A 13905-nucleotide genomic window follows, 5' to 3' on the forward strand; every position below is an offset into this window, starting at 1 on the left:
ACTAAACTTTTTTATTTTTTATCTTGAATGTTGACAACAGTAGCACTGCTTGTTATTTATTTATTTATTTTTGGAAGCTGTGGCACAAGTTTTTCAGGATGAATAGAAAGTTCAAAAGAATAGCATTTGTTTGAAATACGAATGTATGAATGTCGCAGAACCTGATTTTACCAAGTGAGACATGTTCCTGGGACAACATTGTGATTAACCAATCAGATTTGAAGAACCAGTTTTTAGATTTTGTGAAGTTTATGCTTAAAATCACTGTTTGGTGCTTGTACATCAGTGTCATTCATCTATCATTTTCTCTGATTTTAAGGATCACTCATGATTAAGTGTTTTGTTTTAGCTGTAAGAAGAAGAAAAAAAGACTCAAGTATATAAGTTAGTACAGGTGACTAAACAGTAACGCCTCGTGTTTGTGTTTGTGTCAAACTCTGTGTGTGTGCGCAGCGTTTAGGGCTGTGTCTCAAAAACAGTGAACTGTTTACTTAGATAGCTTTGTTGAGCATCATAGGCGATTTGGTTCGAAACGTTGGCAATGCTGTCTATCTAGGAAGTTCACTAGGATTTGAGACACTATGAATCCGCCCAGGGTTTGACACGAGAGCTCTCAGTAGACTGTCGTCTAGTTTCAGATACCCAGTTCGACAGACGCCAGTCATCATGTTGTCTTCTCTTGTAAAAGCTGATCGTCTCGCAGCTCATGTTGGCAGAAAATATGCGCCATTTTACGAATTCATAACACGAACCCTGAAGTCTCAAGCAGGCGATGTAGATTTGCACAGTGCAACATCGATCACTGGAAACTACAAAACCATAGATGATCTACCAGGACCCAGCCTGGCCACAACTGCGTACTGGCTCTTCGTTAAAGGATACGCGGATAAAAGTCATGCAATGCAGGTAAAACACTTTTTTTATTGTTATTATGTTAGAAAAACGAGTTTAGTTTAATTTTGTTTCAAATCCGCAAGTTTGTACTCTCAAACCTACTGCGTAACAGGAATAATGAGTGTTTTAAGATTAATACTTCAAATATTAATGTCCATATGATACAAATAGCCTGTATATAAATATCTATATAAAGCAAAGTGTTGAGACATTGCTAACTACTCGTGTAGGACCTGATTTGTTAAGGAATATTTGTGTGGTGTTTAACAAGCATTAAAATGTGCTTCGTACCTCTGGAAAGTGAATTCAGTATGGAAAGCCCTTTTAATACGTATTCCTTAAATCTAACATATCTAAATGTATGTTAGTAATTCAAATGTGACTAGTAGCTATTTGGTATTATTATTTTAATTATTCTAACAGTCTTTCTAGTAGACTACTTGGTCTTCTGTCATTTTCGACTTTCTGTAAATGTTTCTAGTTTTGCTAGTTGTGAGTGAAATGTTATTTTATTCATCTGTATGATTGAGGTATTTTGATTCAGACAAGTGTGAAACACCTGGAAAAGGGTTCCTTTAGAGACCCTACATCCTAGCTTCTAAGAAGATGATTTGCATTAAAACATCTCTAGGGGACATAGATACCTTAAAAGAGATGGTTCACCCAAAAATGAAAATGTGATGTTTATCTGCTTACCCCCAGGGCATCCAAGATGTTGGTGACTTTGTTTCTTCAATAGAACACAAAGAAAGAATTTTATCTCAAACCACACTCTGTCAGTCATATGATGGAATTAAATGGGAATTATTATTAGTTATAGTAATGATAATAAAAAGTAGTAGTAATATACAATTGGTAGACCGTTTATGGGAATAAAGGTTAAAACAGCTTGCCATACTTATGGAGATTTATTGTGGGTTATATATTGGACCTTGTCCAATGGCCTGTGTTTCAAAGGTTGGAGGCATTAGACAGAATCTGAATCACCATCGTGTCAAAGAACAGTTGCTGTGATATATTGTTTATGGAATGCTTCCATTGGTAACATGCCAGATAAAAATCACACTTATCTCTGTATGTCAGTCCCTGTAAACAGCAGAAGGAAGAAAAATGCGGCCCACCCAATTTAGCTAATCCGAAAACTTTGGAGGCTTTTCTTTCATAACATCACTTTTGTTTTTTTGAGGGACTTGATATGTGAAGTTCTGGTTTAACTAATGGTGTTATTTCAGGGCAGTTTCCCAACTGTATCTCCAACCAGTGGAAGACAGGGAAGTGTTTTTGCTGCTAATGATATATACATCAGCTTTAAAGGGATAGAATTCTGTAATTTAGAACAGTGCTCTCTTCCACCCTCAATACCCATGGCTGAAGTGCCCTTCAAGGCAGTGAACCACCAGTTGCTCCCCGGGTGCTGGATCTATAGCTGCCCACTGCTCCGTGTGTGTGTACTTGGATGGGTTAAATGCAGAGCACCAATTCCGAGTATGGGTTACCATACTTGGTAAATGTCACGACTTTCACTTCTTATTGCAGGTGGAGCATAAGCGCCTGTATGGTCCAATCTGGCGGTCACGCTTTGGGCCGTTTGATGTGGTAAATGTGGCGACAGCTGAACTGGTTGCACAGGTGATCCGACAGGAGGGCCGTTATCCAGTGCGGACTGATCTGCCTCACTGGAAAGAATACAGAGACATGAGAGGACAGGCGTATGGCATTCATGTAGAGTAAGCACCTCTCACCTTCACACATAGTCTGCTGTGCCAAACCTGTATGCCTTTATTTTTTCTGGAGCGCTCAATCTTTAAGAAGATACAAAAGCACCATAAAGGTATGATAAAATCAGCCTTTATGACTCTTTACACCACATCATCCAAGCAATACAATAGCTCTATGTGCCAAACAGTACCGTACTTATGTAAAATTATTACATGGTAATCTTTCCCTCCATGAGGCCGAGTTGAACCACAGACAACAGAAATACAAAGACAGTTCACTCCTATTCATGTTTTGTTGTTGTTGTTGTGGACACCATCTTTAGGACCTCATGTAGCCTCTTCTTGGTGATCAGAAAGCAAAATAAAACTTCACCAACAACAGAAAACAATTTACTTTGAAATACTATTTACTCATTATTATTTACCGATTTAATTCTAGCACATTAAGTGACTGTGTCCAGTATGATTGAAAATTAAAGTGTGTATCATTCTAATTAAAAAGATAATTTACCCTAAAATGAAAATGAAAATAATTTACTGCCTTTATGTCGTCTACATGCAAAAAAAAAAAAAAAACACTGCCGGTTTTGATTACCAGCAAGTATCAAAGTATCTTCTTTTGAGTTCTGCAGAAAGACAAAAGTCAGGGGTTTGAAAAAAAAAAAATGAGGGGATTTGATATAATAATATTAAAGATGTTTATGATGACAGAATTCTGGGTTAACTATACTTTTAAGTAAATTAGTATAAAGCGTATTCTCACGTCATCATTGTGCAGAAAACTAACAGTGAATGCCACAGTAAAATGCTTGGAAAATACACATTCATTACATCCATAACTTCCTGTTGGTCGGTTTATCTCTTAAGTTAAGATTTCCCCCAATTGTTGCCCAAAACATTATATTACATACTATAATCATGGTCAGTGCAGACATTTACTTCAACTTACTTTGTCATCGTGTCTGAGGAACTTCTGCCATTTCTTCTGCGATGACACTCCTCTTGGTTACTACAAGACATTTGTGGCACATTTAAGAGAAATATTCAGTAATTCCTGTGTCTCTCTAGATGCTAAGTGAAGAAGCAACAGAAGTAGCAAAAAAACTGTGATTCTGTGTTTTGTTGTAATGAGTTAAATGTGTTGTGGCAGTGCTGGGCACAGCTACTGCAAATGATCTGATATATTGATGCTTATACATGTTTTTATTCAGCAAGGACTCATTAAATTGATCAAAAGTGACAGTACAGACTTTAATAATGTTACAGAATGCTCTTCTTTTGGTCTTTATTGTGAGCAAAGAATTCTAAAAAAATGTATCATGACTTCCAAAAAAATGTTTTCTACAGTGATGCATTGCTTCATCACACATATGATTTTTTTCCACTCAGTTATTTTGTAATAACGAGATATGTCATGTCATTTTGACATAAACTTTTCTCATTAAAATGACATCTTTTCTCATAATAATGAGATGTTTTCCTCATTAAAACGACATATTAAGTGGTGACTGTCAGTTTGTGCGCATATGAAAGGATTTTTTCAGAAAAATTAATACAAGACATAGTCAGCCTGTAGCAAATTGTAGCGTGGTAGAAGGCTAGTTGGGTATGCAGGAGCTAAACCATTTAGGGCCTTATAGGTAAGTGATGATAATTTTTAACTGATACAGAACTTAATAAGTAGCCAGTGCAGAGACTGTAAAATTGGGTTAATATGATCATATTTTCTTGACTTGTTAAGGACTCTAGCTGCTGCATTTTAGACTACCTGTAGCTTGTTTATTGAAGAAGCAGGAAAACCACCTAGAAGTGCATTACAATAGTCCAGTCAAGAGGTCATGAATGCATGAATAGTTTTCTGCATCTGAAACAGATAAAAGGTTTCGTAGCTGTGCAATGTTTCTAAGATGGAAGAATGCAGTTTTTGTAACATGGGAAATATGATTTTCAAAAGACAAGTTGCTGTGTAATATAAAACCCAGATTTTTGACTGTAGACAAAGTAACGGTACATCTGTCTACTTGCAAATTTTAATCTACAAGATTCTGGTTTTTTGGTCCAATAATTAATATCTCTGTCTTATACGAATTTAATAGGAGAAAATTATTGGTCATCCAATCTTTTACATTTTTAACACACTTTGTAAGCTTAGATAATTGAGAAGTTTCATCTGGTCTTGTTGAGATATATAGCCGAGTATCATCAGCATAACAGTGGAAACTAATCCCGTATTTTCTAATACTATTACCAAGGGGCAACATGTATATTGAAAATAGAAGGGGACCTAGGACGGATCCTTGTGGCACTCCATATTTTACTTTTGATAAATGAGATGACTCCCCATTTAAATAAACCAAATGGTATCCATCTTAGAACCTGCCCTATGGCTGATAAAATTCTACTTTGCCATAAAATCTAACTTTTTAAATACATTAAAATAGAAAAAGGTTATTTTAAATTGTAATAATATTTTACTGTACACCTGTTTTAACACTTGTTGATCAAATAAATACAGTTTTGGAGAGAGTAAGATACTTCATTGAAAAACTTTTTTTTTTAATCGTACTGACCCCAGCTCTAGATGGTAATACATTTAATGCAAATATTTGATAAAATCACCAATTTAGAAATTTTTTTTTCTACGTTTTTCAGCACAGGCCCTGAGTGGTATCGCATCCGCAGTGCTCTGAACCCTAAGATGCTTAAGCTGAAGGAAGTAAAAGCATATGCGCCCATCATTCAAGAGGTTGTGTCTGATCTCCTACAGCGTGTGGAACTCCTGCGTCTGCGCAGTCCAGACCAGGTCACCGTCAAGGATCTCGCCTCTGAGCTCTACAAATTTGGCTTTGAGGGTTTGTATGGATACAGGGTGGTAACAATATCCTGCAGCTTTCTGCAGTAATGTTATACTCTTGTGAAGTCTAGAATAATTTTTTTGACTGTGGTTTTTCTTTCCTGCTTTTCAGGAATCTCATCAATCCTGTTTGAAACTCGGTTAGGCTGTTTACAGGAGGAAATTCCGAAAGACACCCTGCAATTCATATCTGCCGTTAGTGACATGTTGGCACTGTCAGAGACAGTTCTTTTTTTCCCTCGCTGGACCCGTAACATCTTCCCATTCTGGAAACGGTTTGTCCAGGCATGGGATGACTTGTATGACGTAGGTATGCTAAAGTTTAATGTCTGCATTAGGGACTCATGATATAGCATATTGGTTTATATATATATATATATATATATATATATATATATATACACACAATATATACAGGTGCTGGTCATTATAATTAGAATATCATCAAAAAGTTGTTTTATTAGACTAATTCCATTAAAATGTTGAACTTGTATATACCCCATAGATTTTCTTTGGGGTTAAGGTCAGGCGAGTTTGCTGGCCAATTAAGAACAGGGATACCATGGTCCTTAAACCAGGTACTGGAAGCTTTGGCACTGTGTGGTGGGGCCAAGTCCTTTTGGAAAATGAAATCTGCATCTCCATAAAGTTGGTCAGCAGCAGGAAGCATGAAGTGCTCTAAAACTTTCTGGTATATGGATGTGTTGACCTTGGACCTCAGAAAACACAGTGGACCAACACCAGCAGATGACATAGCACCCCAAACCATCACTGACTGTGGAAACTTTACACTGGACCTCAAGCAACATGGATTGTGTGCCTCTCCTCTCTTCTTTCAGACTCTGGGACCCTGATTTCCAAAGGAAAGGCAAAATTTACTTTAATCAGAGAACATAACCTTGGCCCTTTCAGCAGCGGTCCAGTCCTTTTTGTCTTTAGCCCAGGCGAGACGCTTCTGATGCTGTCTGATGCAACAAATGCGACAGCTGAAACCCATACATCTGTGCATACGTCTGTGCGTAGTGGTTCTTGAAGCACTGACTCCAGCTGCAGTCCACATTTTTGAATGGGTTTTGTTTTACAATCCTCTCCAGGGTGCGGTTATACCTATTCCTTGTACAGTTTTTTTTTCTACCACATCTTTTCCTTCCCTTCACCTCTCTATTAATGTGCTTGGACACAGAGCTCTGTGTACAACCAGCCTCTTTTGCAATGAACTTTGGTGTCTTGCCCTTTGGTGTCAATGGTCTCTCTTTTGAACAACTGTCAATCCAGCAGTCTTCCCCATGATTGTGTAGCCTACAGAACTAGACTGAGAGAGCATTTTAAGGCTTTGCAGGTGTTTTGAGTTAATTAGCTGATTAGAGTGTGGTACCAGGTGTCTTATTGTCTTAATATTGAACCTTTTCACAATATTCAAATTTTCTGAGATACTGAATTTGGGATTTTCCTTAGTTGTCAGTTATAATCATCAAAATGAAAATAAATAAACATTTGAAATATATCAGTCTGTGTGTAATTAATTAATTTACTTTTTTAGTTTCACTTTTTTAATAGAATTATTGAAATCAACTTTTGATATTCTAATTATATGACCAGCACCTGTGTGTGTGTGTGTGTGACTATATATATATGTATATATATTATTGTGCATAACTGATTGTCCTTTCTCTCTTTGTCTGTTGTACTTTTGTCCAGCCCGGCGTCTGGTTGATAAGAAGGTGAAGGAGATACATGATCAGATTGAGCGTGGGGAGGAGGTGGAGGGCATGTATCTCACCTACTTGCTATCCAGCAATAAACTCAGTTTAGGAGAGATGTACATCAGCCTGACTGAACTTTTGCTGGGAGGGGTGGATACGGTGAGAATGTGTGTTTACTTTCATCTGGAACCAGTTGAAGAGGAAACAGATTAAGCAATGTGATTTGTTGTCTGTTAGACTCAGAAATTAATCATCTTCCAAAAAACAATATCCTCCACCACTGATTCAGTTGTTGTGACAACTGGGTGTTTTCTGAATGAACCTGCAGAAAACAAGAGAGAAGGTTAAGTTCCTGTGAAAGGGCGGAACACGAGAGAAACATAGAGGCCAAATTTGAAACAATAAAAAAAAAACTATTATTAATGATACCAGAAAGTTAATATTACTGCATCCCAAACTGTTACTTTTCTTGTGAAAAAAGTAGTACACTATAACATACTTTTAAAGAGAGTAATTATTACAGAAATAAGAGAATAATAAACTTGTGCCAACTGAATGTAGCCAATAAGGTGTCTGATGACATCAGCTGAGATCTATAAATGCATTATTTGATAAACCTATTTTCTTTGTTCTTGAAAGACATCTAACACATTATCATGGACCTTGTACCACCTTGCACGAGATGCAGAAGTACAGAACCGCCTCTATAATGAGATCGCATCTGTGTGTCCGAATAAAGAGATGCCGACCGCAGAACACCTGACAAGGATGCCCTACATGAAGGCTGTCATCAAAGAAACGCTCAGGTGAGAGCAATCCGTCCTAGTTCACCCCCACACACTGAGTGCAGGGAAAACAGTGCTATTCTATCTTAAAAAGGGGTGAAAGAGGTCACATTATGCAGGAGTGGCCAGACCTCACTCATTTTATACTGTGACAAAACAACCTTTGCTCTGTACTTATTTAAACAAACGACTCACATCATCAGTAATGTCCTTTACAGTGATTTAAACATGCAGATTTCTTTTGGAGAAACAATGAATTTGCAGTGAACTTCTGTTTTAGATTTGTTTTAGTTTGTAGTTGAAATTACAAGTTTAGTATTGTAACAGTCTTAGGCCCAGTTTCACAGACAGGGCTTAGCTTAAGCCAGGACTAGGCCATAGTTCAAATAGGATTTTTAAAGTAATTTTTATAAACATGCCTTAGAAAAAACATCTCGAGACAAAACAAGGGTGCTGACATATTTCAAGATCAATCACTGCAAGTTTCTTTCACTTGAAACAGCTCAGACTTAAATTTAAGTCTGGGACTAGGCCTAAGCCTTTTTTAATAAATGTCTTATGAAACAAAGTCCCATTTCCGACACAGAAGATAAACAGAAAACCTTATCGGCTGATTAAAATGTGCCACTAAAACTGTTCATGTTTCTTGTTAAAAATAAAAGATGCTTGGTTATGATCTAATGACTCTTTAAAAAAGATGCTGTCAAATACTTTAGGATACAGTACAATTTGTGACAGATTACAACTCTTAATCCTTAGTTTTAACACAAATGTAAAAATGCGATTTATAAAAATGATTCACTGCATTGTGTGAAAGTGTAGTGCAAAGTGTAGTACTTTGGTTCCTTTGACAGCACCTTAAGATAGATTAAAAAGTATTTTCTCACAATACTCTGCTCGTTATTCATAGGCTTTATCCTGTTGTCTCTGGTAATGGACGCCTGACTGTGGATTCGGAAGTAATTGTGGATAATTATTGGTTCCCTAAAAAGGTAACCACACAGACACGCGCACAGCTCAAAGTCTTCTATTGAAACATCTAATACAGTAATTAAACCTGGCCTAACTCCAGCCTTCCCGTGTTTTCTTCTCTCTTTCTCTCTTCACAGACGCAGTTCCATCTCTGTCACTACGCTGTCAGTCACGACGAGAGTAATTTCCCTGAACCGGAGCGTTTTGTTCCAGAGCGTTGGTTGAGAGACAGCCCGTCTCGCTCTCAGCATCACCCCTACAGTTCTATCCCGTTTGGGGTTGGTGTTCGGGCCTGCGTGGGGAAGAGGGTCGCAGAGCTGGAGATGTACTTTGCCCTAAGTAGAGTAAGTATGACGCTTTCACAATATCTGCAATAATAAACAAAAATAATAAATGTGCCACACCTAATAGCTGTAAAAATAAGACCACAAAAGCCTCTCCAAAAATAGCATCTCAGTAAAAGAAAATATACTAAAATGTGCAAATGACTTGACATAGACAGGGAAAACTGTCCGTTGCACGTAATGGACCACGTTGATGAGAAAGGAAAAAATGACAATTCTTTCATCATTTTCTCACATGGTCCAAAAGAGTAGGCTATATGTAATCAGTTTTATCAAACAAAATATTTCTTGCTGAACCTACTTTTTGTAATGCCTGTTTGATGCTTTACACAACACCGACTTTAATCTAAAATTTCTACAAATTTGATGTGTGATTAATTCTATGAATTAATCATCACATCATGTAATTAATTATATAAAAAATTGTAATCGCTTACCAGCCCTAGTTCATATAAAACCTTCTTATGTACAATTTAAATGTTTGTATACAACTCCGTTTGAGTGTTGATTATTATATATATATATTAAAAAAATCATTTAAACCATTCATTTTATAGTAGCAACTGAAAGGGGTCCCCTGTATAATTTACAGCATTAAAAATGTTCTTTTGAGGATAATTTACATGTATTGTACCTGATAAAAAAATACAAATGCATCTATATCAAATTGGCTCAAAATCAAACAAAAAGCTAAGAAATAGATTTAGCCATGTGCATCCAAAGTTCTTTATCTAATCTGAAGTTAATATTTAAACTTCAGTGTACCTCACTATCGTTATCTCTCTCATGCTCTCATTAATTTAACACTTTGCCCTTTCACTCCACAGCTGATGCAACATTATGAGGTCAAAACGGTGGAGGGAGCCCCATCGGTTCATCCCAAAACCAGAACCCTGCTCATTCCCTCCAAACCTATTGACCTGCAGTTTATCCCTCGGGCTTGATCCCAACCAGCTCCAATCAGTCTGTTAACCAAAATCAGTACTTTTAATTCAAATAATTTTGCCTTAATGGTGAAGTATGCAGTAAGTTTTCAGCATAAACATACCATAATATGTTTACATATATATAAGAAACATGCTAAATGAACAGACTTGTTTATCTGAAAAACAATGCTACAGTCTCTGTTTTAGTTTGTGAGTCGGTTTACCCAATTGTATTTCGGCACCCTGGGTTGCCAGTTGGCAGGAAACACAGCGCATTTCATTTCATTAATCGTCAAATGCGCTCTTCCTGTTGGTGTCTTCAATCTGGCAACCTGTGTGCGTCACGTCTGAGGAGAAGGTGCCCAGTGGAAAAAAAACTCTCCAATATTTTGAATTTGGACTGCAATACCTAGTTCAACCACTCGGTGTCAATCCTACATTACAGCATCTTTAAAGTGCAAACTTTGCCTTAAAGTTTTTTTTTAATGCTGACAGTGGTAATTAAACGTTAAAAGTGAAAAAAGGAAGAAAAACAATCACAACTGAGCCCTAAATATTGTAAGATAAATGTACAGCTGGGGTGTTCAATTCACCTAGGTTGCATTATTAAAGAAGCATTTGCAAACAGTCAAACAATCCAACAGAGACGTGTACCGAGTCTCTTACAAAACCACTGTTGCTTTTTTTAACACTGTGAAGGGAAAGCAGGAAAGGGACAGAAGAAATAAAGACCTTCTGTTCATGTTGGGTTCAGTGACTCTACAGATAACATGACCTGCTGTTTGCTATGCCCATCACATTTCTTATCAAGCAGAAAGAAGGTTTTTAAAAATAAATACTTTGTTGTTTTTAATATATATTTCATTTTGATGTTATGGCATTTGTTCAAACTTTAATCAAAAGACATTCTTTGGAAATCCACTCTTCCGTTGACATTTGTTCTGAGCCAGGGTGAAAGCAACGGATTAAACTAGAAAGTTTACCTAGAAACAGAATGAACTAGAAATTATAGTTTATATCAATAAACCTGTTGCCAAACCACTCACATCTTGACTTGCATCTATGAAGAGCTTATTGCATTTCAGCTATTTCTAAGGCAGCAATTCACATTTTATTTTTGCGTACTTTGATGTACTGATATAAACTGAATGACAATACACTTAGTTAATAAAATGAAAACAGAAAATATAAATAAAAATATAAAATTAAACTAATTTAAAATAATAACTATAATAGTGTTCTATCCATATACTAACGTAACAGTGGAGCTGTTTTGGTATCAGTAAAGAGTCATTTCAGTGTTTCAGCTGCAGTTCAATAATATTACAACAAGGACATTTACTACAGCTAAATAGTTAAGTGCATGTGATTCTCTGTTGCTCAAGATTTTGTCAGACAAGTCCGCTTTTGAAGCTGCTTGGATGAGCTGATTGAGCAACAGAATCAGCCGTGTGATTCATGTCACGTAATATCTACCTGTAGTACTTTCCAGTTTATGGGTGTAAACTTGTTCTAAATGAAATATTTCTAGTGAAGTACAGGACATTTTGCTCTGACTATTCAAGTTAAGGCACTTCATTAATTAGGCATATGTCTTTATTATTTACACTGTGACAAAATGAACAAGGGGGAAATAAAAAGCTATAAAGCCATTGCTCAATGAAGGACTGGGAGTTAGCATATATAAAGGTGTTGGAGGTATCTTAAAAAAAAAAAAAAAAAAAAAAAACTTATATTATTATCAATAAGCACAATAAGCCTATTTTATCCAGTATATTCACACACATATAGCAAATAACAGCAAATGATGCATTTTTTAATATTACCAATTTTTATAAAGCTTTTTCTGTCATTCCATACGCTTTTTAAATACTGAAATAAATGGCTTTTGTTCAAACTGTCTAACTCTTTCAATCCTATCAAAACCAATAAAGCCATCTCAGATTTTATTTCCATTCTCTAGTTTTCAGGTATGTGAAGCGAGAAATCCTGCCCTCTTGTGGTGGGTAATGCCAAAGATAGAGAAGTCTGTATTTTGTTGTTTTTAGGAATTCATTTAAGCAAACGTGTTTTAAAATATCTGAAAACAGGAGAGTGTGAAGTGTTTGTTTTAGCCTTTTTTTCCATATTCATCTGCTGAATGCCGAAGAACATCGTAGCCGGAACTACTTCTCTCTGTTTATGTCTATGAAGAATCACAAAGGTACTGGGTTACTCCGCCGCGGTATCCCCGAAGCAATCTAAAATAGTCTGAATATAAACACTTATTATAGGTGCACCCTAGTGATTCAGGACAAGCCAAAAACACGGTTTGGAAAATGGATTCATGGTGTACTCGCTTATTATATACATTTTTCTACATTTTGAACACAAACAAAGTTACGGACCGCAGCTCTGATTGGTTGTTTCTTACCGGGAGCGGTCCGTAACTGCAAATGGCAATAGGACCACTGGGAGGAGCCAGAGGAGCTTGATTTTTTTCACAGATTATCTGTCTCATATTCTACTGTCAGGACATAATGACAGGTTTAACAAATATGTAAAAAAAATATATATTTACAAAAGTTACCTACTGCAGCTTTAATTTTATTAGCTTCATATCAAACCGCATTTCAAGAAAATGACCTATTCATTGGTCTGGTCTGGAACTGATGATAGTGTAATGTTCACCAGTATAAAATCTCATCTAGAAGAGATCCAACCAAACCCTTGATGGCTTTGATGAATAAAAGTTTTTGATATAAAGTATTGGCCACAATACCAACAATGAGTGGAAGATGCAGAGGCATCCCTGTTTTCTGCTGCAGTAATGGTAAATATTTCATCCTTTTGTCTTGTATTTAATCCTCTGAAGCATGAATTATTGACTCACACAGCAAAATAAATATATTTATTTTTACTTTGAAGGAATAGCCTATAATAATTCTGAATATTTTTAATTATGTATTGTGAGAGTTACATACATTTAGATCTGCAGGCCTGAATTGTAGACTATTATTGTGGTTCAAGTTTTATAGGTAACAATCTTACCTGGTTTGGATCTACCATCACATCTTTGTAGTTGCACTAGTAGCCAATATGAAAGTCATTTTGGACTTAAACTGACACCTAGTGGTTTGGATTCAGCATCACACAAACACATTTCAGTCATTAAACCATTGTAGAAATTAATGCATCATTCACACTTATCCATACATTTGATGGGATCATGCAGTGTCAATTCTGTTACCATTTTGAATGTAAATTTAAACAATTCATCACATTTTATATTATAAATATCTACAACATTCTTTCAAATTGTACAACATGATTTTGGGAACTTAACTATTAGCTAGATAATTAACTTCATCTGTCACTGTCATCCCTGTTTCCCTTTCATATGTCACTTCGATGCTGCGGAGACGTTACTGTATGGGAACACCCCTTGGTGTGACGAATGTCTGAAGCCCTGTACCATCCCTCCGATTTTATTGCCCAAATAGCATTTGGCACCACCCTTCGCAAGTGCATGCATAGTATACCTGTGTGCCGTGCACTATTTTGCTCAGATTTTATTTCCTTCAGGAAAGCTAATTTTCTGTGTCCTAGGAAAGCATCTCGCGTTCTCAGCAAGAATTATACGAGCTGTGTTCAAGGGCACGATTGTCTCCCCCAAGCGTCATGCCTTCGCCATTTCAAAGCAGGGCCCACATTGACGGTGAGTTCGTGC

At 36.5% G+C, this 13905-nt stretch overlaps 1 protein-coding gene across 1 annotated transcript; it reads left to right on the forward strand.

Moving 5' to 3' along the window:
- Window positions 1–506: 506 nt before the first annotated feature.
- Window positions 507–10727, forward strand: LOC127959978 (sterol 26-hydroxylase, mitochondrial). Its single transcript, XM_052559489.1, has 9 exons — window positions 507–906; window positions 2431–2621; window positions 5265–5464; window positions 5579–5776; window positions 7165–7328; window positions 7809–7975; window positions 8865–8946; window positions 9064–9270; window positions 10098–10727. The coding sequence occupies exons 1-9, from the start codon at window positions 667–669 to the stop codon at window positions 10212–10214; spliced, it is 1566 nt and encodes a 521-aa protein (XP_052415449.1). The 5' UTR covers window positions 507–666; the 3' UTR covers window positions 10215–10727.
- The last annotated feature ends 3178 nt before the right edge of the window (window positions 10728–13905 follow it).

Source organism: Carassius gibelio, chromosome B6 (genome assembly GCF_023724105.1).
Source record: "Carassius gibelio isolate Cgi1373 ecotype wild population from Czech Republic chromosome B6, carGib1.2-hapl.c, whole genome shotgun sequence".
In the NCBI taxonomy this organism is placed as follows: Eukaryota; Metazoa; Chordata; class Actinopteri; order Cypriniformes; family Cyprinidae; genus Carassius; species Carassius gibelio.